Genomic DNA, 21,516 nt, shown 5'->3' with positions numbered 1-21,516 from the left:
GAATTGTTTTTGATGAATCTCCACGCATGCGGGTGGTAAGTATAGCTAAATACGAACACTACGACAAAAACTGAAGAAACTAAAGATGAAAAAAAAACTTGACTGAATGGTACTCGAACATTCTACCAAGACGCACTACAGACTGCTAGCCCGCCACGCTAACCACTACACCGCACTGACAGAAGGTTGATGGCTATTTAGTTTTTTGTCATAAGTAATGTTGGTGACATTCCTGCATTTTATTGCTTAGACGCATAAATTTAGGTGTCTCAGCTCTTCTCAAAATTATTCAGACTGCAGCTAACATGTTTACTGTGCTGTTTTGTGCTTTGTGAGATTGGAACCTCTATCCGACACGGTTTTTTTTTTGTTACAGTAGGAAAAGGAAGTTTAGCGCAACAAATTATACGAACGTCATTTGCACTGACGGGCTTAGTGGTTAGTCATTTCTGCGTACGAAACATCACGCTTAGAAGTTTACACTAAACAATTTAGTTTTTTTTTTCACCTCCTTGGGCTTATTTTCGATCATTGTTGTCCACTTTCTACGACTAAAGCCACAATACTTGACTGTAGCCGCACTGGACGTTAGGCTGACGACACCATCGCCTTTGTGCGATAGTCGTAGCAAAAATATGAATATTAATATAAAAAGAATTTCACAGCCATTTGCGTTGAGTTTTGATCGTGACCGATTGAATGAGGTAGTATTCGGTAATTTCAATACACTGATTCAAAGCTAAAAACGTGTTTATTAGGAGTTTCAAGTGCCTTCTAATACACTGAATTTCACTGGCGCGTGCTGGAAACGGTGTTATTTTAATAATCACCTGTAATTCCTCAACAAACAAAGGCTGTTTGTTTTGATGTATATATGTGTGGTTATTAGGAAGTGCTAATCACTCCCAAGGTGCCGACGCATCTAAAGGTAAACAATAGCAGGCGTATATTCGTGTTTTACTCTCTCATGCCCGAAAGTATATGGGCATTTCACTCTCTCAAAGAGCGGAAGAGTAGAAAGCTCTCATTTCATAGAGAATGAAATTGAATTTCACTTCATCTCATGCTTTGCTAGAGTTTAAAAACACTTTGAAGTGTACCTTGGCCTTTTTACTCCTGCGATACCCTCCACAGTTTTTATAGTGTGTGTTAACCTGACTTCACTTGCAGCAAAGTCAGGTCCTCTTGCAGTGAAGAGATTTTTGTAACATCTCAGTTGAGATTTGTTATTATGAAACAAAAATACAGTGACCATCTACACACTTACTTACTGTATTTCTGCAAAAATCCACCTGTTTTTGTTGGATACTGTGAAATATTACTGATGCACGAGCATAACTCCCTAACGTGTAATAAAGATAAATGTCAAACAGCCTGGTCGTAATACTGCAGAGATGTTGAGATTACTCTCACTAGAAATGATATACTAGTTTTGAAAATAAATATTTCAAGTGACGAGATAGTGACTATAAGCAGTGAATTATGAAATTACATGATTTTCACTACGATGGCTTTGTGGTGACACTTATTGTGATATTGAAGACGCATGTATGTTTAAGGGGCAGGATATCAGGGCATCGAACTAAAGAAATACTGGTTGGAGTTCAACTCACTCTAATATTGCTCTGGCTTACCCATTTAAACAAATCAGTTTCACCGCGATACGAAGCGCTGAGAGCAATAAGAACAATCGTATTGGTATACGAAGTGAGGCTTGCAGCTAACTCTTTTGTAGCTGACCTCGCGCAGCTGTACAAAACGCTGGTGTAACAGAATTCGACCGCTACAGCGAGAGATGCTCTTTCCGCACAGTCTCTTGGAGTTGAAAGCACTGCCCGTAGAAAGGTATACTAGCCGCCCTCTGATGGTGGCCGGCATAGCGCGCGCTCCAGCGATCGCGACCACTCTCTTAAGGGCTGATTTAATTATTTATATGTGGGGTTTAACGTCCCAAAACCACCATGTGATTATGAGAGACGCCATAAAGGAGGGTTCCGGAAATTTCGACCCCCCGTGTTCTTTAACGTGCACCCAAATTTGAGCACACGGGCCTTTAACGGCTAACCACATGTGCGCGTTGCAGCCCGTCAGAGCTTGGCTTTCTGACACGGCGCCATGCCTTCTGCCCGTAGCGAGAGAGCGGGCCCGCGGCTACTCGAAGCTGTGCTCTCCCTTCTCTCCATAAGAAGAGGACGCGCATGGTGAGGTCTTTAAATGAAAAGTACGATGTTGCTGTTCCAGCGTCTCCCCACCGCCTCACGTCATTTCATGCTCGCTCAAGATGGTCATGAAAGACGTGATCAAACTGCAAGCACGTAGGGTAGGTCTTAGTACTCTCGATAAGTTCTTTTTTTAACCACCTCAGTGAGTCCCCCGAACCGTTTTGATCAAGCGCTCTTCAATTAAAAACTGCCGGGCACCATACACTGACGTCTTAGCATATCTCATTTATTGCGGGATCTCACCACAAAAGCTCACATTTCACGCCAAAAAAGCTCGTTTCGAATTGGTTTAGCTTGCCAAGGCTGGCGCAATGCTCAATCTTTTAACACAAAATTGCTTTATTCTGGGGTTCACAAAAACTTTAATGACGCATTTCTGTCTCGGATACGTCGGACCAAAACTTAAAAAAAAACATGGCTGATCTCTTATTTTAGAACTATAACACAGAAAAGTGAAACATGTCTTCACAGAGGAAGTTGAGGAATCCTTGTGCATTGTTCCCCAACAATGGCGAAGGTATGAATGCGACGGCGACACATTGCAAAGTCGCGCGAAGAACGACAACCAGCTTGGAGCTTACAGCGCAGCTCAAGAAGAAAGCACGCACAAAATGAGCATACACATGACATTCGAGGGTTATCAACTATCACAGCTTGACAAATAAAGCGCCCTACGCAAACAAAAGGACGGATGAAGCAGGCGCACAGGTATACACCAGAAAAGCGCAAAGAACTGTCAGGCTTTCTATTTCTTCGTGTGCACGCAGCGTGCTTCTTTCGTAAATGGCACCGCGGCTGCGAGGGAAGCGACTTTCGTGCGTGCCGGAATAACGAGTCTGATAAAGCGCGCAGGAGCAACTGTTCTTTGTGAAGGCGGCACTCAACGAATAGCTAAAGGCTAGAAGTGACGACCTTCAGAGCGCGCCCAACGCCAGACCTGAGCGCCATCTCTCTACTGATGACATAAACGCACTGCAAGAACGAAGCTCTGAGGATCGCCAAGCGTATACATGGTGTATATAAATGGTTTCCCGCCAGCAATTAGCGCCACGCGCAGCGAATCGAATTGTCGTTGGTTCGACGGCCACTGAAAGAGCCTGGTATTCTTGTTGTTTTCTTTTGCTATGTGTTATATATTTCGCATCGTCATATCCGTGACGGAAGCACGTCACGAATATGACATGTGGACCCATGTTATATACCGTGGTGGACCCCGTCATAAAACACGTTCGTGTGAAATAACGGTGAAAAAAAATGGCCCCGTATCTGCATGTTAATCTGAAAATGTCGTCGAAAGACGATAGCCTTGCGTCAGAAGAGAGTGAACAAAATGTTTATTCGATGTTCTGCGCAAGAAAATGGTGAATGGTATTCTGGAGGTACTGCGTTAGAGTGCCTCAAGCATGCAGCCGAGGCAAACGAGTGCTTCAAGTCATGTCACACGTGAGACATGAGCGCTATCTGGCAGTTATCTTGGAAAGCGGCGCGTGCGGCTCTGAGATGGGCGTGCGCACCCGTCTCATAGGTGATAAGGTGTAGAATGCAAAGCCAAGGGCTCCAAATGCAAAAAATAGCAGCCCCAAACAAAGTGCCTAAAATATGAGAGGTGTCAGTTCTGACACAGCTCGCCTTTTGTTCACTGTGTTACAAGCGTTGTGTGCCTGATACTACTGTCATGCGGCCGTGTATACGTAGGCAAAACCAGCTGTTCTGTAAATATTCGCTTACAGAAGCATCACAGAGCGATATCCCCAAAAGAAGGTACCCACTTGGCACACAATCGCACCATGTACGGTTGCACACTTTTTTTCTTTGTTGACGCGACCATTCATGCAATTTCGGCATAGAGATAAAACCGCCCGTCAATTAATCCGAGCTTTCCGCGTCAAGACAAGTCGGGAAAGATGTGTCAGTCATCCGCCTATTGCCATTTCAGAGAAGAGGTACTCATGTAGGCCCGTGTGCTCAGATTTGGGTGCACGTTAAAGAACCCCAGGTGGTCGAAATTTCCGGAGCCCTCCACAACGGAGTCTCTTATAATCATATGGTGGTTTTGGGACGTTAAACCCCACAAATCAATCAATCATTCGAGAAGAGGTACTCATATTTCGTTAAAACGCTGCACTAATACTTTTTATGTTCATCCACTTGCGATTTCCTATTATTTTTCTAATATTTTCTGTTTAGGCGTATGCACCAAGCTGATTCTGAAATATTCATTTCAGTGCTTTCTGTTTTTTTAGCCGAGAAAAGTTTAACGATGTGACAGTTTTCATGAGCTATATATGTGTTTCCTTTTCTATAAACATCTAGCTGCGAGTGTGCGCCTGTGTTGTTCTTCTCTTCCCGAGGCGCTCTCACAACTGCGCCCCACTTCTTGCATTCATAACGAGCCTCTTGGGGCGGTGTTGAACTGCCTAGAAAATTAATACGTTGAACTCTGTTGAACTACCTAGGGGATTAATACGTTGATGGAGTTCAACAGAGCTTGGTGGTAGCCGTGTGATGGTATGAACAATTAGCCCCATATCTGCATGTTACATGGCAAATGTCGTCAAAAGACAATAGTCTTGCGTCTAGAGAGACAACAAAACGTTTATTTGATGTTCTGCTCAAGAAAATCGGTTAATGGTATACTTTAGCCGCTGCGTTAGATTGACTCGAGCGTGCAGTGGAGGCGAATGGGCGCATCAAATCACGTCACACGTGACACATGAACGCTATCTTGGAAAACGAAGCACGCGTAGTCTGCGCGCCCGTCTCGGAGGTGATAAAATGTAGAACGCAAGGCCATGGGTAGGTGCCTCCGCCGTGTCGTCTTGGCAAAGCATTGGAAACACTTGCCTTTTCGTCCAAGCTTTGCATGGTCAGCGCAGCGTGATAAACGCTACTGTCCTGATGATACCTATGTATACGTTTTCTAGTAAAAGACACACATACATAATATTGACGTGTTGTTATGGTGCGTCAGATATGCGCAATAATTGCTTTTTAATTAACAATCGCACTAGTATGAACGCTAAATCTTGAGCAACATTGATGGGCGCTGCGTACTGGGTCGGCCGTTGGTGTCTTGGCTCATGGCGTTTAGAATATGCAGTATCATTAATGGTGGACACAGAAATGAACAGACAGACCAAATTTTTGCGTCGAAGGTCCCCAAGAGTGACTATCGTCTTTAAAAAATGCCCCGCTGGTCATCGAGCCTCCGACTCTTTCGCCCATGGAGCTAAGCGCCCCCGCTTTACCGACTCAACGTACGAGGCAAATGCAACGTACTCCACAAAGCACCGTATATCTCTCAGACATACTGGTTCACAAGATGCGCTCGGTATGCATGGCACGTGGTTCCGCCTGGTATGATCGATGACGAGAAGTAGTATGGCATGAAACTTACTTGCACCGACTATGCACTGACTGTGCACCGAATAATAGCACCAACTACGCAGTTAGAGCCTTGCGTCTGATATTGCGTCCCCAGAGGCCTTGCTTGAAGGCCAAAGTAGTCGGAGGAGTGGACCTTCTGCAGGCACCAACGATGTCTCACCGGCGAATACCTCAAGTGCGATAGGGTCAACTAATATAACTGTTGCAGTAAACACTGCGGGGAGGTGACGGTATCGGCAGCTAATTAGACAGATCCAGTTGGGTGCCCTCGAAAGGGTTGTGGATGCTTAAATAAATCTAATATCGCGCCTTGATGGAGCGACACAAAGGCAAGCAGGACCTAACGCTTGTGCGCGTTCACTGCTCAAACTACAAACTCCTGCCTCCTTTGTTGCTTCGCGCAGTGTGGTACAGTGTGTATGCGTCAGTACAGGCGTAGGTTACGCCTGTACTGAAGCACACACCGTGGAGTTTCTGTCTTCAATCATAAGGACGCTTTGAGCTGTATACCGAGTACCACTGCTTATATTGTGCTTGTTGATGTTATCTTTGCTCGGGATTTGTGATAGGCTGTGTCCAGGTATATGATATAAAAAGTGGCTGATCTCTTTTTTAAGAATCGGTATAACAGTAAAGTGAAAGGTATTTTCACAGAGGTAGTTGAGCATTTATTGAGCACTGTTTCGCCAAAAGGGCGAAGGAATTAATGCTACAACCCCAATTTGCAATGTCACGCGAAGAATGGCAAGCTACACAAAACTTACAGCGACACTTCAATGGGAAAGTGCGCATGAAATGAGCATACACAGGACGATTGCGGGCAAACAACTGTCACAGCTTGACACTTGAAGCCCGCGGCTTCAACAAAGTGAAAAATACACAAAACGAACGCACAAGTATACACAGCACGAGCGCGAAGAACTGTCAATATTCCTACTTTTCCGTTTGTGAGCCACGCTTCTTTCGTAAACACGGCCGTGGCAGCAGGGTAAATGGTTGAAGTTCAAGTGATTAAAGGGAACACGAAGTGCTCTCTTTAACCACTGCAACTTGTAATTGAACTAGCGGCGGAAGCAAAGAAGAAAAAAGCGCTCGTATTCTGCGATAAGCGCACGCCAGGCGGAGGCCCTTGTGCATCGCAATGTGCGGGGCGACGACCTTTAGAGAGCACGCGTGCCATCTCTCTACTCATAACAAAAACGTGCTGATGTTGCTGAGCTCTGAGTACTGCCAACAGTACATGGTTTATTTGAATAGCTGGCTGTAAAGAAGATCACCAATCTACGGTTTGTGGCTTTGTTGTTGGCGTCGCGTGCGTCAAAGTGAGAGGTCACTGGTCTAACGCGCTGCGGTTTTACTTTTAGGTGCAAAGAATTTCTTAGCAAACTTCGGCGACTTTGAGTACATATTGGGATCTATAACGAAATCGTTATGGCGCAACATCACTCTACGACGAGCATTGGTGACTAGTCATGGCATGAAAATCATTACATGTAAGTCATCAATGTCATTAAAAAGCTCCCTGCTCTTGTGGTGGTTTCGTTCGCATGACATGTTGAAAAACTGGTATGGTAGGACATGACTGCATGAGGAATACAAGAGAAGACCCTAACGTGGAAATCATGACATACAAGTGATGTAAATCACGACTACACGTCACGATCATGGTGCGCTCACGGTCGTTTCGCTAGCTTCACATATAACATCTTTGGTATTACTGGAGGAGGATAGATGGCGAAGGCATAAGAAGGGTACAAACGTGATAATCATGAGATGTGTGTCATGTGAGAACATGACTACGTCCCACGCTCGTGATGCACCCGTGGACGTATCACTAGCTTCACATATAACAAATTTTGCCTTACCTGATGCGGATGGACGACGAAGGTAAAGGACACGTTCAAACATGATAATCATTACATGCCTCTCATGTAAGACATGACTACATGCTCCGCTCATAGTGCGCTCGTGGTCGTTTCGCTAGCTTCACATATACTAAATTTAGTGTTACGGGATGTGAATGGATGACTAAGGTATATGACTGATGCAAACATAATCATGACATGCGTGTCACGCAAGAGCATGAAAACATACCACGCTAATGAAGCACTCGCGGAAGTTTTGCTAGCTTCACATATACAAAATTTGGTATAACGTGACTTGAATGGACGACGAAGGTAATTGACACGTGATTTATCTCGTCTTCGTTTATTTATGACATGGAAAGCATGTAAGGCATAATTTACGTCCGCCTCGTAACGTTGTGCTGATTTAAAATGACATATCAACCTCCCTTCTTTGTGCATCGCAAATCATCGATTCCTTGGGATCTGCCAATTTTTTTCTTCTATTTTTTTTTTCTTTGCAATTTGTTAGTATATAAGGTGAAGCGTTATATCCTTGACAGAAATTTGTGACCGTATCCCTGGTGGACCCCGCAATTAAACACTTTCAAGTTAAAACATCAGCTACTACAATGAATAAATCAAGATTATGGGCTTTAGTGTCGCGATCAAGATAAGACACTAGGTGAAAGCGTGGGTGCATCTACGTCAAACAGTGCAATAGCTGCCAAACACCAATAGAAATTTTACAAACCCGCATAAGTCTTCATAATTAAAATTGTACCAACCTTCACTACTCCAGTAAAGGCACTTTTAACTTTTCTACTATACCTATTCTTATGAAGAAGGCATCATTGACGTTTTTCTTTTTGTTCGTTCATATATGGCCACCGCAGACATTACTGGTGCTATGGCTAAACGTTGCACAATGCCATCAACTTGTATGTGCAAGTTCTGCCAGTAGAAAGATGAAATTAAAGCTCTGTCACACACTTTCAACAGTCATTGGCGATTTTACGTATATGTAAATGAAGTTCAACATTTTGTAAATATTACAGGCTTCTCAAACATGGTCTTCTTAGGAAGTGGTGTCGAAATACTCAGCAGTCATTCGGCGTGTTCAAGTGTGCACTACCACTCCTGCATGTTTCTTATTAGACATACTAATACTGAGTAAACTAGCAAAATCACAGTTTATAAGGGCACCTGAATGGCGAACCCCTAGAACACGAATTTTGAATAACTTCAGGTTGTTGCCCTTATAACAACATGGGCGTACAAAATCCTGAACAGAGAAAGTGTCGTGGAGCCTGAGAATGTATTAAATATATTTTAGGTACTCTGCCCCAAAACCTTTGACCCTTTCTCTTAAGGGAACCCTGATCGAATGCAGAGCAGCAGCGCTGTGCACGGGTGGCGTCACGGGTTAAATGAGGATATCGCGGGTGTTTGGGTGAGCGCTGGAAGACTCTTTTGAAGCGATGGCAGGCGTAAGTCTTTTAGGTGACACGTAAAGACACGTTTCAACGAGTACGTTAGGTGCACGTCAACTTTATTGAGCGTGAACCGACAAGTCGATGGTGTAGGAAGTGGCGGTAACGGCAGGCGTTGTGGCCGAACGGACGAGACGGCAGCTGCAGGCACCGCTGCGAGATCATGGCAAGGGAGGGAGAGACTGGCGTCAGTGCGCACTGCGAGGAGAGCGTGACGTCAATGTGCAGCAGGGGCGTGACCTACTTGGCTCCGCACCAAAACCTGTGGCACGCGGTGCGTTCGTACGGAGGGACCACAGCACAGAGCTAGTCAAAAAGCTGCTCCGCATATAAAGGGCAATATGGCAACTTGGCTCCGCACCAAAATCTGCGGCGCGCGGTGCGTTCTTACGGAGGGACCGCAGTACACAGGCTAGTCAAAGAGCTGCTCCGCATATAAAGGGCGATTTCAGTTTCAGTATATGGAGAGGGCGGCTTCGCAGCGACACATGAGCACCTGTCAGACGTCACGGAAAGACTGCAAATCGAGACAGACCAGTAACAGCTGTCAGTTTGCTGTCATTCGTATGTGGTTCGCATAAATGGGGCGTTTTTTTTTTTCATAAAAAAGCCATACGAACATTCAATCAAACTCATAAAAAACGCACCTTTCTTCTACTGACAATATGGTTGGGCCTGCTGAAACAGCTTTTTGCCAGTATGTTTCTCTCCGATTAATACCACAAATTTATATTGTGGCGAAAATATACATAGCTAAATATTGGCAGCATTGTGGAGTAAAATTTCTATTTGACTCATATAGATTGAAAAATTTCACTTGGAATAGAATGAGCTAATAAAATGAGTGTAAAATGGTTTGAATATACGGTATAGCAATATTTTGCGATTGAATTGACATAATACGTGCGCTTCCGTCGGTGCCGTCCTTCGACGCATGGGCATAATGGCGATTACTAGACTCATAGAGCGAGTGGTCCTTCCTGGCAAAATGCGCACCATTCTGAACTGCCATCAGTGTTTTCTTGTTTCCATGGCATCTATCGAAGACCTTGAAAAGTGTTCCTGTTAGTTTTACGCCATGCTGTTTCTAAACACTTCTTCTTCTTCAGGGAATAGATAGACGCCCAAATCTTTATTTCGTGCCTATTTTATTTCAAGTATTCCGCGTTGGAGTAGACGGATGATAAAATACTGTTGCGCTAAAGTCGCAAAGAATCACCAAGGTGCAAAAAGAAAGAGGCAAGTCAGCCTCGTACTCTTTAACATCATATCCCTCAACTAAAAAACGTAAATACGATAACAAAGCAACCAAGACCCGAAATAAATGTTTTGGGTGGGACCATGTTGGTTGTTTTTATTATGTTCGTTCGCGCAGCGCTGCTTTAATGAGCGTGGCTCACTTTGATTGAAACAGTTTGAGTACTTGGCAAATTTTTAATTAAAACTGTTTTTTTGACCTTAGGGTAAAATAAGAAATTGCCCCATTTTGACTATAACTGTACTAGAAATTGCAGATACTTAGGAATGCTTCATGTTCACGTAAAATTTTGCTTAGTTTTGGTTCCCTCATTCGGCTCTTTTACGAAACTTCGCCGCGGTGGCCAGTGGCTAAGGTACTCGACTGCTGACCTGCAGGTCGCGGGTTCAAATCCCGGCTGCGGCGGCTGCATTTCAGATGGAGGCGGAAATGTTGTAGGCCCGTGTGCTCCGATTTGGGTCACGTTAAAGAACGCCAGGTCGTCGAAACTTCCGGAGCTCTGCACTACGGCTCCTCTCATAATAATATGGTGGTTTTGGGACGTTAAACCCCACGTATCAAGCAATAGCTCTTTTAGAAAAAAAAACACCTCAAACATAATGACGAGTGAATGTTCATCCAGAATCCCTGGCTGTGATTTCTGGGATTCAGGCTGCATATAGCATAAAGCACAGAGTTTCTTAAAAATAACTAGAAGGGGCTGTGGTGCTGTGACCATCCCGCCACCATGGGAATGATGGGTAATACACGGATTCACCTAGTCGTCGTGCTTGCGGACTTCAAACGCAGTTGCAGCTTTGTTTATTGCTGCGTTTTCATTTCGTTGCAAACGAAACAGTGGACTGGTGTGAGCTTCGTGAGATGATTAGAATTGGTGAGCCGAATACCCCCGTCACACGGGTACTTGGGAACTGCGTTTAACTCTCTCGTCTCTTCGACTTCAGAGATGCACTTCATGTCACATGATCTTCTTTACGTCAATAAATTTAAACACAGCTTTTGCAGAGGAAGTACGGCAATCATTTCTGATGACGTAAACTGTTTTTTTTTTCTAACAATTTGTACGTACGGCAAAAACTGCAAACACAAAACAGCCACAGTTCACACAACAGTGAACTTTATCAATATTATACTTTCACGTAATAATACTCTCGTCAACTGCGTTTATTATTACTCTCATCAAGTGTGTTCACTGCATAATACTTTCATCAAACATGTAAACTTCCACTGCATATTACTCTCATCAAGTGTGTTGAACGAAAACTAAATGGGCATGCAAGTTTCTGTACTTTCCACACCATGCCTCAAGAAAAATCTCCGTGTCGCCATTTTGAAGATGTTTTTTCGAGTCCGTGCCGGCCATCCTGTCCGTGCGCACCATGGTGTTTACATTTCTGTAACTCGTTCACTTCTTCTTATTGTGCTCTTTATTCTACCTCAGCACTGCCGAAATTCATAGCAGGGGTTGACACGGTCTTATTTCCTTCTTCGTCAACGCCGGTCTTTGTGCCGGCACTTCATGCGAACTGTTGGTTGACCCATTCGTAGCAGTTTTTTTCACTGAACATGAAACTTTTGCTTATTCGATATTATAAAAGGCATTATGATTGGCGTGGTAGTGCCACTTCATGACGCTCAGCGAAAACTTACAGTTGGCATGCATAGAGAAAATGCGTACCCTAACAAACGTACGGTGTTAACCAGTACTCATGTCAACATTACAGCCAAAATGCTTGCTCGTGAACGCGTATGTGAAAAATTAAAAAAAAAATCTTATTGTTTTGATGTAAATAAAGTATAGTTTATATCTTCGCACGTTAAATTGGAAATGTTTTCTTATAATAATTAATTTGATTTTATTATTATGTGGGGTTTAACGTTCCGAAACCACCATACAATTATGAGACACGCTGTAGTGCAGGGCTCCGAAAATTTCAACCGCCTGGGGTTATTTAACGTGTACGCGAATCTCAGCATACGAGCCTCCAGCAGTCCTTCCTCCATCAAAAATGCAGCCGGCGCAGCCGTGATTTCATCCCGTGATTGTCAGATCAGCAACCGAGTACCTTAGCCGCTAGAACACCACGGTAGGGCTTTAGAGCAATTAGACGCAAAATATTTTGACTAGAGAGGGTGCAGCAAAGCGTACTGGGCTTTTTGAAGCAAAACAGTCATCTGTGCGAGTCGGTAATGGTTCATTGTGAATGCAAGAAGTGGGCTGCAGTACGTAAGAGGGACTGAAGAAGAGAACACATTTTGGGGTGTGACTCGTTTAACATCCCGAACTCTGAGGCACTTGTAAGTTTTTTTTAAACATATGACCCAGGTGCATGCCAGTAGTTTAGCTTGGACGTAGAAGCATTTACTATTCTATGCTTTGTACTTTTTAAAAAGCGTTCGATTATGCATAACTGAAAAAATGGCGAGTTAGAGTTCCGTACTTCCTGTAGTTTGTCAGTCAGCACTTTTTGTAGCTATTGCCCACTTACTTGTGAAACACATACTTGGAATGAGAATACAAACAGTTCTTACAAAAGAAAGGGCTTTGCGTTGGCTCTGATGGTTCGCCCGTTCTTCGCAGTATTTTTCTAAGGAGAAAGGACAAAGAGAATAATGAAAATTTGGGAATTGTGGCAACAAAAATGGTTAGGTATGAAAATTACTTTCTTGCGTTCATTACTCCAGGTTGTTTAGAACGGAAGGTTTCCGATTTTCGAATCTGTTTCGAGAATACGGTTCTGGGTTAAAATTCACAGTTAAATTGCTAAAAGAGTATTCAGATTCAAGGGTAACGGCTGAAGATAGCCATGTATGCTTGCCATACCTTTCGATGGAGGCGGAAATGCGGAAGCCCCGTGTACTTAGATTTGAGTGCACGTTAAAGAACCTCAGGTGGTCAGAACTTCAGGAGCCCTCCACTACGTTGTCTCTCATAATCATATGGTGGTCTCAGGACGTTAAACCTCACGTATAGACCAATCATAATTTAAATGTTCAGAAAAGGCAATACTTCATTTTGATTCAGGAGATTTAAAAATTGCGGAAATGGGGATTGCAGTGTTTTGCTCACGAGCCGCCTTAACCAAATCATATCCAGACAATCTACCCGGCAGCTTCAGCAGTCAACTACAAAGCAATCAACTACAAGGAGGTGTCGGTTTCCCGCATACAGTAATGCGAGAGGCAGCCCAGAAGTTATTAAGGAGTGCGAAATTAGATTAGGAGCCACAAGAAAAAGAAAATGAAAAGTCACACACATCTAAATCAGCAGTTATCACTTTTATTCATAAGATGTCCTATTGGCTGAAGAACACGGCTAACCGTTTCGTGTGAAAGTGGCTTTCTCAGCTCTGAATGCGAAAGATAGATAGCCGCAAACAAAGTGCCTAAAATATGAGGGGTGTCAAGCCAAACACATCTCGCCTTTTGTTCACAGTGTTGCGGGCTTTATGCACCTGATACCAATGTCATGCGGCCGTGTATACGTGGGCAAAACCAACTGTTCTGTAAATATTCGCTTACAGAAGCATAACAGAGTGGTGTCCTCAAAAGAAGGTACCCACTTGGCACAGAATTGCACCATGTGCGGCTGCACCCATTTTTGCTGACGCGACCATCAATGCAATCTAGGCATATAGATAAAACCGCCCATCAATTAATCGGGGCTTTGTACATCGCCATTTGGGGAAAGATGTGTCAGTCAACTGCCTATTGCCATTTCAGAGAAGGGGTAGGCATATTCCGTTAAAACGCCGCACTAATACTTTTGTTATCTTCATTCACCTGCGATTTCCTATTAGTTTTTTTTTTAAATTTTTTCTGTTTAGGCGTATGCACCGAGATGATTTTCTTGTGTGAACAGCGATAGTCCTTTCAGTTTTTTTCTGTTTTTCTTCTTTTTTTTAGCCGAGGGAACTTTTACGATGGGACGATTTTTGTGAGCTATATATGTGTTTCCTCTTCTATAAACATCTAGTTGCGAGTGTGCGCCTGTGTTGTTTTTCTCTTCTCGAGGCCCTCTCACAACTGCACCCCACTTCTTGCATTCACAATGAGCCTCTTGCGGCTGGGTTAATCTTCTTAGGAGATTATTACGTTGAACTTCATTGAATTGTCTAGGAGATTATTACGTTGATGGAGTTCAACTGAGTTTTGTGGTGTCCGTGTGAAAATATACAAAATCGCCCCATATCTGCATGTTACATGGGAAATGTCGTCGAAAGACGATAATCTTGCGTCTGTAGAGAGACAACGAAACGTTTGTTTGATGTACTGCGCAAGACAGTCGGTGAATGGTACACTTGAGGCGCTGCAGTGAAGTGCGTCGAGTGTGCAGTTGAGGCGAACGAGCAAATAAAGTCACGTCACACGTGACACATGACCACTATTTTGGAAAATGAAGCACGTGCACCCTGCGTGCCCGTCTCGGAGGTGATAAGGTGTAGAACGCAAGGCCATGGGTAGGTGCCTCCACCGTGGCGTCTTAGCAAAGCGTCGGAAACACTTGCCTTTTCGTGCAAGCGTTGCCTGGTCAGCGCAACGTGATAAACGCTGCGGTCCTGATAATTACTTATATATGCCTTTTCTAGTAAGAGATACATATACATACTATAGACGTGTTGTTCTAGTGCCTCAGATATGCGCAATAATTGCTTTTTGATTGACAATCGCACAAATATGAACGCTGCATTTTGAGCAATATTGGTAGGCGCTGAGGATGAGGTCGGCCATTCGGAGTATCGTTTGGCCAATTTGGTGCTGTTTATGGTACCGGTAAGGGCAGACAAACAGACAAACAAATGTACAGACAGACACACCAAAACTTTTGAAGGTCCCCAAGAAAGACTATCGTCTTTAAAAACCAAGGTGGTAAAGGGTAACTGCTGAACCTTTGCTTAGCTTTGTCTTTCGGCAAAGTGGATTCAGGCCACACGGAACCAAATGGAGACGAAAAAAACGAACACGAAAACAAATCATGCACTATACCATCATTCTCTTGCTGGCTGAAGTACCGTGCGTTACAGCTTCCATGAACAACTGTGAAATAGTTCCCTAAAGTGTATTTATAGGAAACTCTATGACACACAGGACTCACACCTTCCAATACTAGTGAATCGTATTAATGTGTTGCGATAAGAGATATTACTGTGGCGCTGTCTTGCAAATACTGCAGGACGAAAACTTTGAAATTAATGTTTGAGATCCCGGCTCTGGTGTCTGCATTTCCGATGGAGGCGGAACTGTTATAGACCCGTGTGTTCAGATTTGGGTGCACGTTAAAGAACCCCAGGTGGTCGAAATAGCCGGAGCCCTCCATTACGGTGTCTTTCATAATCATATGGCGATTTTGGGACGTAACCCCAGATATCAATCAAATCAAAGTAAAATTTTTTACGTCTTGTCTGGATACACTGAGTGGAGATTGTTGATAGTGCACCCTATAGAAACGAAAAATATCATTTTTGGGTTGGCGCGTATATCGTGTCAATGCTCTTGTAAAGGCACATAAGAGAATATAAAAATAATTTTTCTCGCATTAGGAAAATACAATTTAAAGTAGCAAATACGATCTCTTAACGGAGAAAACTGTAGGTGAGCAAAAGAACGTGCAAAGGCCAAATATAGGGAATGACGTCACCTAGAAGTTGTCGCAGCAGAAGTTGTCGCATAGATTTTGGGAAATTGGGCTATCGCACACGAGATCGTTACTCGGTACTAATAATTTACTTTGTTTTCTATGAAACACAGCACTCGAAAATAGCAAGCTTTGGAAAATTTTATTGAAATATTGTGACCAAACTACGCAAAATACACTGGAAATTGGTGGCGTTGCCCTGATGTTAACGTGTTAACGTCACAGTGGTGAATTCAAGCTCGACACTTTGACCTTCACGTTTTTCTAATTTTAAACACATAATTGCAATTTGAATTAGAAAAAGTTTTTGAACGAATAATGTGTTAGCCTAAACTGAATTATTGCTTCATTATTCGTCTGCAAATTTGGTTCAGTTATACGTAATCAGGAAAATCCAACAGGTCACAACCATTTTCTTCTTTGACAATAAAGTGTTCGATTTCTGGGTCACCAAGATTAAACCTATGTATTTTCGTCACAAAACTAATAGTGACTCGTGACGAAGAAATGAACTAGAAAGCAATTTATTGGATCACACGTACCATGTGAATCAATGTTATGTGAGGCATGTGGAGGAAAAATTACTGTATGTTGCGATTTCTTGTTTGAGCCTAACTTTACCAAATATGCTGAAGCCATAAAGAATCTTGTCTCCACACACACATATTGAACAGTCACATATAGTTTATATACCTAGTTGTGCAAATTTGCGTAACGATGCCAACAACAACATGGATATTATTGATTGATATGTGGGGTTTAACGTCCCAAAACCACTATATGATTATGAGAGACGCCGTAGTGGAGGGCTCCGGAAATTTAGACCACCTGGGGTTCTTTAACGTGCACCCAAATTTGAGCACACGGGCCTACAACATTTCTGCCTCCATCGGAAATGCAGCCGCCGCAGCCGGGATTCGAACCCGCGCCCTGCGGGTCAGCAGCCGAGTACCTTAGCCACTAGACCACCGCGGCGGGGCCTGGATATTATAAACACCAGAAGCGGTAAGGTGTTATGAACCGTTCATGCTTGTGATAATAGTGGATTTGGCTTGTGCTACGAAGACTAACATCAGTGGATGTCACATAAACATACAACTGACGCTGAACTAAGTGACGCCTGTAATATAGGAGTACATTTATAATGTTCAAAAATTAGATAGCCAGCACTACAACGACAATTGACGTTTCACTAACATTACGCTTGCAGAGAGTTTTTCTCAAGCTGTTTCGACACCTGACGTAGTTATGAGGTAGAATACTTGATTGACATGTCGAATACTTCGGTTCGATTCCTTCTGTGACTCTGATTTCAATTCTTTGCATTCCTCGACTCAATTCTGCCGATGTCAGTTTTACATGCAAAGAACTTTTCAACAAATTTCGCAGACCTTTAGCGTATCTATCTATCTATCTATCTATCTATCTATCTATCTATCTATCTATCTATCTATCTATCTATCTATCTATTTACCTATCTGTCTGTCTGTCTGTCTGCCTGTCTGTCTGTCTGTCTATCTATCTATCTATCTATCTATCTATCTATCTATCTATCTATCTATCTATCTATCTATCTATCTATCTATCTATCTATCTATCTATCTATCTACCTATCTGTCTGTCTGTCTGTCTGTCTGTCTGCCTGTCTGTCTATCTATCTATCTATCTATCTATCTATCTATCTATCTATCTATCTATCTATCTATCTATCTATCTATCTATCTATCTATCTATCTAGCCGCCTACGACTTTTAGCTCTCCTGGCCGTTCTGATTGGGTATCGATAGTGAAAAATTGGTATGGCATAACATGACCGTATGACGGGCAAAAGTGACCTATCATAACATGAAAATTATGACATGTATGTCATGAATGTCATGATTTACATTTCATTGTCCTGCTGCTATGCGGTGGCTTTGTTCAGATGACCTGTTGCAAAACTGGTATGGTCAGACATGACTTCTGGGGGAACACAAAAGACTGACCCACACATGGAAATCATGAGATGCGTGTCATGTAACAACACTACTACATGCAATGCTAATGATGTGCTCACGGCCGTTTCGCTAGCATCACATATACCAAGTTTGGTAACGCGTGACTTGAATAGCCGAAAGTATGTGACTGATGAAAACATGATGATTTGATTGATGATTAATGATTGATTTGTGGGGTTCAACGTCGGAAAACCACCATATGATTATGAGAGACGCCGTAGTAGAGGGCTCCGGAAATTTTGACCACCTGGGGCTGATGAAAACATGATAATCATGAGATGCGTATCGTGTAACAAAATGACTACCTGCCACGCTCCTGATGCACTCATGGCCATTTTTCTAACTTCACATATAAAGATTTGATATTACGCGACGTTAATGAATGACGAAGGTATGTGAATGGTGCAAACTTGATAATCATGAGATGCGGGTCATGTAAGAACATGATTTGTCTTACCTTCTTACCACCCCTAATAATTTTGGTCTACCCCGAGTCAATTAGGCGATTCCAGGAGCTCCCAGGTGGAAGCGGCTAGGTATTTATACATATATAAGTTGACAAAATGCTCAAAGTGCCCCTGCCATACGCTAAGCAATGCTCGCCGTAAATTAAACCAACAACCCTTCGCTCGGCAGCGCGCGGCGCAAAACGACTCGGCAACAAAGAGTACGTTCTTCAGCACATCAACAGCAAGCTATTTATATGAACCATTTGTCATTGACGGCACTCACGACTCGGGGACACTATAGCGAGATGTCGAGAAAAGCGCGCTTTAAGGGTCCTCACCCCACTCATTGTGATGCGTGTGTCCCTTCTCCCGATACCATTTGTGCTTTGCCGTGCCGGTACATCGCGTGCTATCATCGCAAAGTTTGTGTTGAAGTTACAGACCGCATGAATATCACTTCACTCGCTGCAACTTCTGCATTTTGGAAAGGAGCGCGGAGCTAAAATATGCAGAAGAAACAACTATAACAGTTGTTACTTCTACGTGCTCGTCCCATGTAGGCTTGTGTGTTCGTTTCATGCGTCCCGCTTTGTCTTTGAGCATTCCATTTTAAGCGTTGAGCTGTGGCTGGTAGTTCGCATTCATTCTGTGTGTTCTTTTGGGGTGTTCTTTGTGCTTCAGTAGCGCGCTGAAAGTTTTGGGCTGCTTGCTCTTCATCGCGTGATTTTCCTATTGGTAGCTCTCCCACTAATTGTTTCACCCTTGAGGTGAAACTGACTTTTTGTGTGTCCCAGTGGATGCCATCATTGCGCAGAGTTTATTACATGCTATGCCCACGTGTATTTTAACTTCGCCTACGGCAACGGTTATTATCACGGGCATACTCGTCGGGTTAGAGATGTACCACTATAGAGATGTCAAGATGGGTGCACCCACATGAAATGGTGCTATAGCTGCCAAACACCAAAATACATTGTACAAGCTCTCATATATCAATGCATAATAAACACCCGCCGACGTACCTTTGTTAAGACGCTTACGACTTTGGCGCTACACCAATTCTTATGACGGAAGGATGAGTCATCTTTCTTTAAGTATTTGGTATTGTTGCATTACTACTTGCTAAAAACAAAATTTGACTGAAAGCATTCATAAAGTAATGATCCTTTGGAATTTATTTGTGATGCGTCATTGTGGCCTTCGGATAATACGTCGATTATAAGGTGGCGTAAGAAAGACGTCCGAACACATTGCAGACCAGGAAGGGTCTGCCAGAGCCTTCACTTTATACTTTGAAGCTGCTCGAGCACGTGCTAGCGTGGCAATGATCTTCATTTTAATCGCATGAAGACGTGAGACATACCGAGCGTCATCTGCTAACACTCGTGTCATTTCAACGACATGTAGGCTAAATATTATAGCCTAAAACTTATTCATACAAACAAGCCCTCACAAGTTGAGCAAGTTGGTAAAAAAACGATATTGATCATTGATTAGATATTTTAGTGTAACTGAAGCACTAGTGAAGTATTTCCTCCTCGGCGTAGAAATGGTCTATCCAGCTTACAGGCACGGTTAACAACTACATCATTTTTTAAAGATATATCTGTGTTCTAAAAAAGCGCCGTATTGTCAAAAACTTGGATAATGTATTAGAATATTTTAAATGAGTGTAACTTGCGTTAAGGTTTTTCTCAACCATAAAAACTTAACAAAAACAAATGCTATATGAGTAAATATAGGGCCTCATAAAGAGTACATGAGTAACATAATCTCAATGGGTAGGCATGCATTAGCTTGGAATGTGAGTGACAGCTACGTGTTAGTTGAACCGAAGAATGATTAAGCAATACCAGACTATTCTCAGAAATTATGTGGCATTTTATTTTTTTCTCACAAGCCATCCCGAAGCGTAGGTGCCGTTTAAATGCGAAGAGCAATAGAGACACAGAGCGATAACGGAATGTTGGGTGCATGTTTCGCCGCGTATATTTTCTATTTTTACACTTTTTGTACTTTTTTCAAGCCTGCATACGTGTTGTATACTTTTAATAAAGAAAATAGGCAAGTGATAATACTGCAAACAAGTTTCTGGCTACAGGATGGTTCGATGCATCACAAACAGAAGGAAGAGCAAAGTTCAACTATATTTGTTTCATTCCGGTTGAAGCCTTTATTATTAAGGTTGTATTCATCAAGGCTTTTAAAAAGAAGATATTTTTCTAGGAGTACAATGACCGGAACAGGGATGTGTGGACCACCTTCTGGGCCGCCACCAGCAACCCAAGAGACCTGATATTCGACAGGCTGCTCTTCTGGCCCGTGCATGTGAACGAGTGGCTTCTCATTGACAACGTGGGAGCCTATTCAACGGTGCTAGCTTGTAGCTTCAACGGCTCGGGCATGCCTCCAGTCATGTACATTACGTCTGCAGATGACGCCGAGAACGTCAGTAAAGGCACCGCGGCCACTGCCATTTGCAGTGGCTATTCCCAGTTGGAGCGCGCAGTCAAGTGAATCAGAGGCACCACGGGTCATGGATTAACATTTCTTCTATTGTCGCATTCATTGTAACTCAACAGAGTGGCATTAGGGGCATGCGTTGGCTGATGAAAGCAAATTTTAATACAAGTGTTTATGAGCAAATGTATGGTAAAATTTCCCAAAAACCCTATACACGTTCTCTTCTATATATATAATGATTCAATTCTTTCACTTCATGCTCATGACAGCACTTTCAAACCGCAGCCACTCGCGTGTACCTGATTCGGAGAACTTTTACCCCTTTCATAAAAAGGTCATTCGTCGCGTGTGTTGACTAGCCTCATTTTAAACTTTCCTGATCAAAGCCAACTAATTGTAAAAGGATTGATGCTTACAACTGAGCAGTGCCTAATGATTTCAGTCAATAAAATGTATTCAAAGGACCCAATGGGAACATGTCATCAATACACTGTGCTTATGGTAAGCTGCCAGTTAGTGAACGCTATTTTTACATTTCGGGAAAGGGGACATAATCAAACATCAAACAGTTATGTTGTAATTCTTTTCGGGGTGCTTGCTGTTGTCGGAGGAGTAGAAATTACCGGGTGTTGTACTCCTACAGTACACGTACACAGTAAAATGCCATGTGAACTGCTACACTGGTTCTGGTCCTACGGTGATTAACTGCACTAGAGTTTTAATGAAAGATTATATTTTAACGCGATAGCAATAAAGAGCTTGTTTCGC

The 21,516-nt window shown here is 43.0% G+C and overlaps 1 protein-coding gene across 4 annotated transcripts in view; it reads left to right on the top strand.

Annotated features, from left to right (window-relative positions):
- The window catches only part of LOC119187681 (ornithine decarboxylase), a 45,774-nt gene extending 24,562 nt beyond the window's left edge, over window positions 1-21,212 (top strand). For all 4 annotated transcript variants that reach the window (XM_075878490.1, XM_075878488.1, XM_075878489.1 and 1 more), the window contains one exon: window positions 20,512-21,212. In XM_075878490.1, coding sequence (XP_075734605.1) covers window positions 20,512-20,802 — 291 coding nt within the window. In that variant the 3' untranslated portion in view covers window positions 20,803-21,212. The remainder of the gene's footprint in view (window positions 1-20,511) is intronic.
- Window positions 21,213-21,516: the final 304 nt, after the last annotated feature.

The sequence above is a fragment of the Rhipicephalus microplus genome, chromosome X (assembly GCF_043290135.1).
Source record: "Rhipicephalus microplus isolate Deutch F79 chromosome X, USDA_Rmic, whole genome shotgun sequence".
Taxonomy (NCBI): Eukaryota; Metazoa; Arthropoda; class Arachnida; order Ixodida; family Ixodidae; genus Rhipicephalus; species Rhipicephalus microplus.
This window is presented reverse-complemented; position numbering and strand designations above follow the sequence as displayed.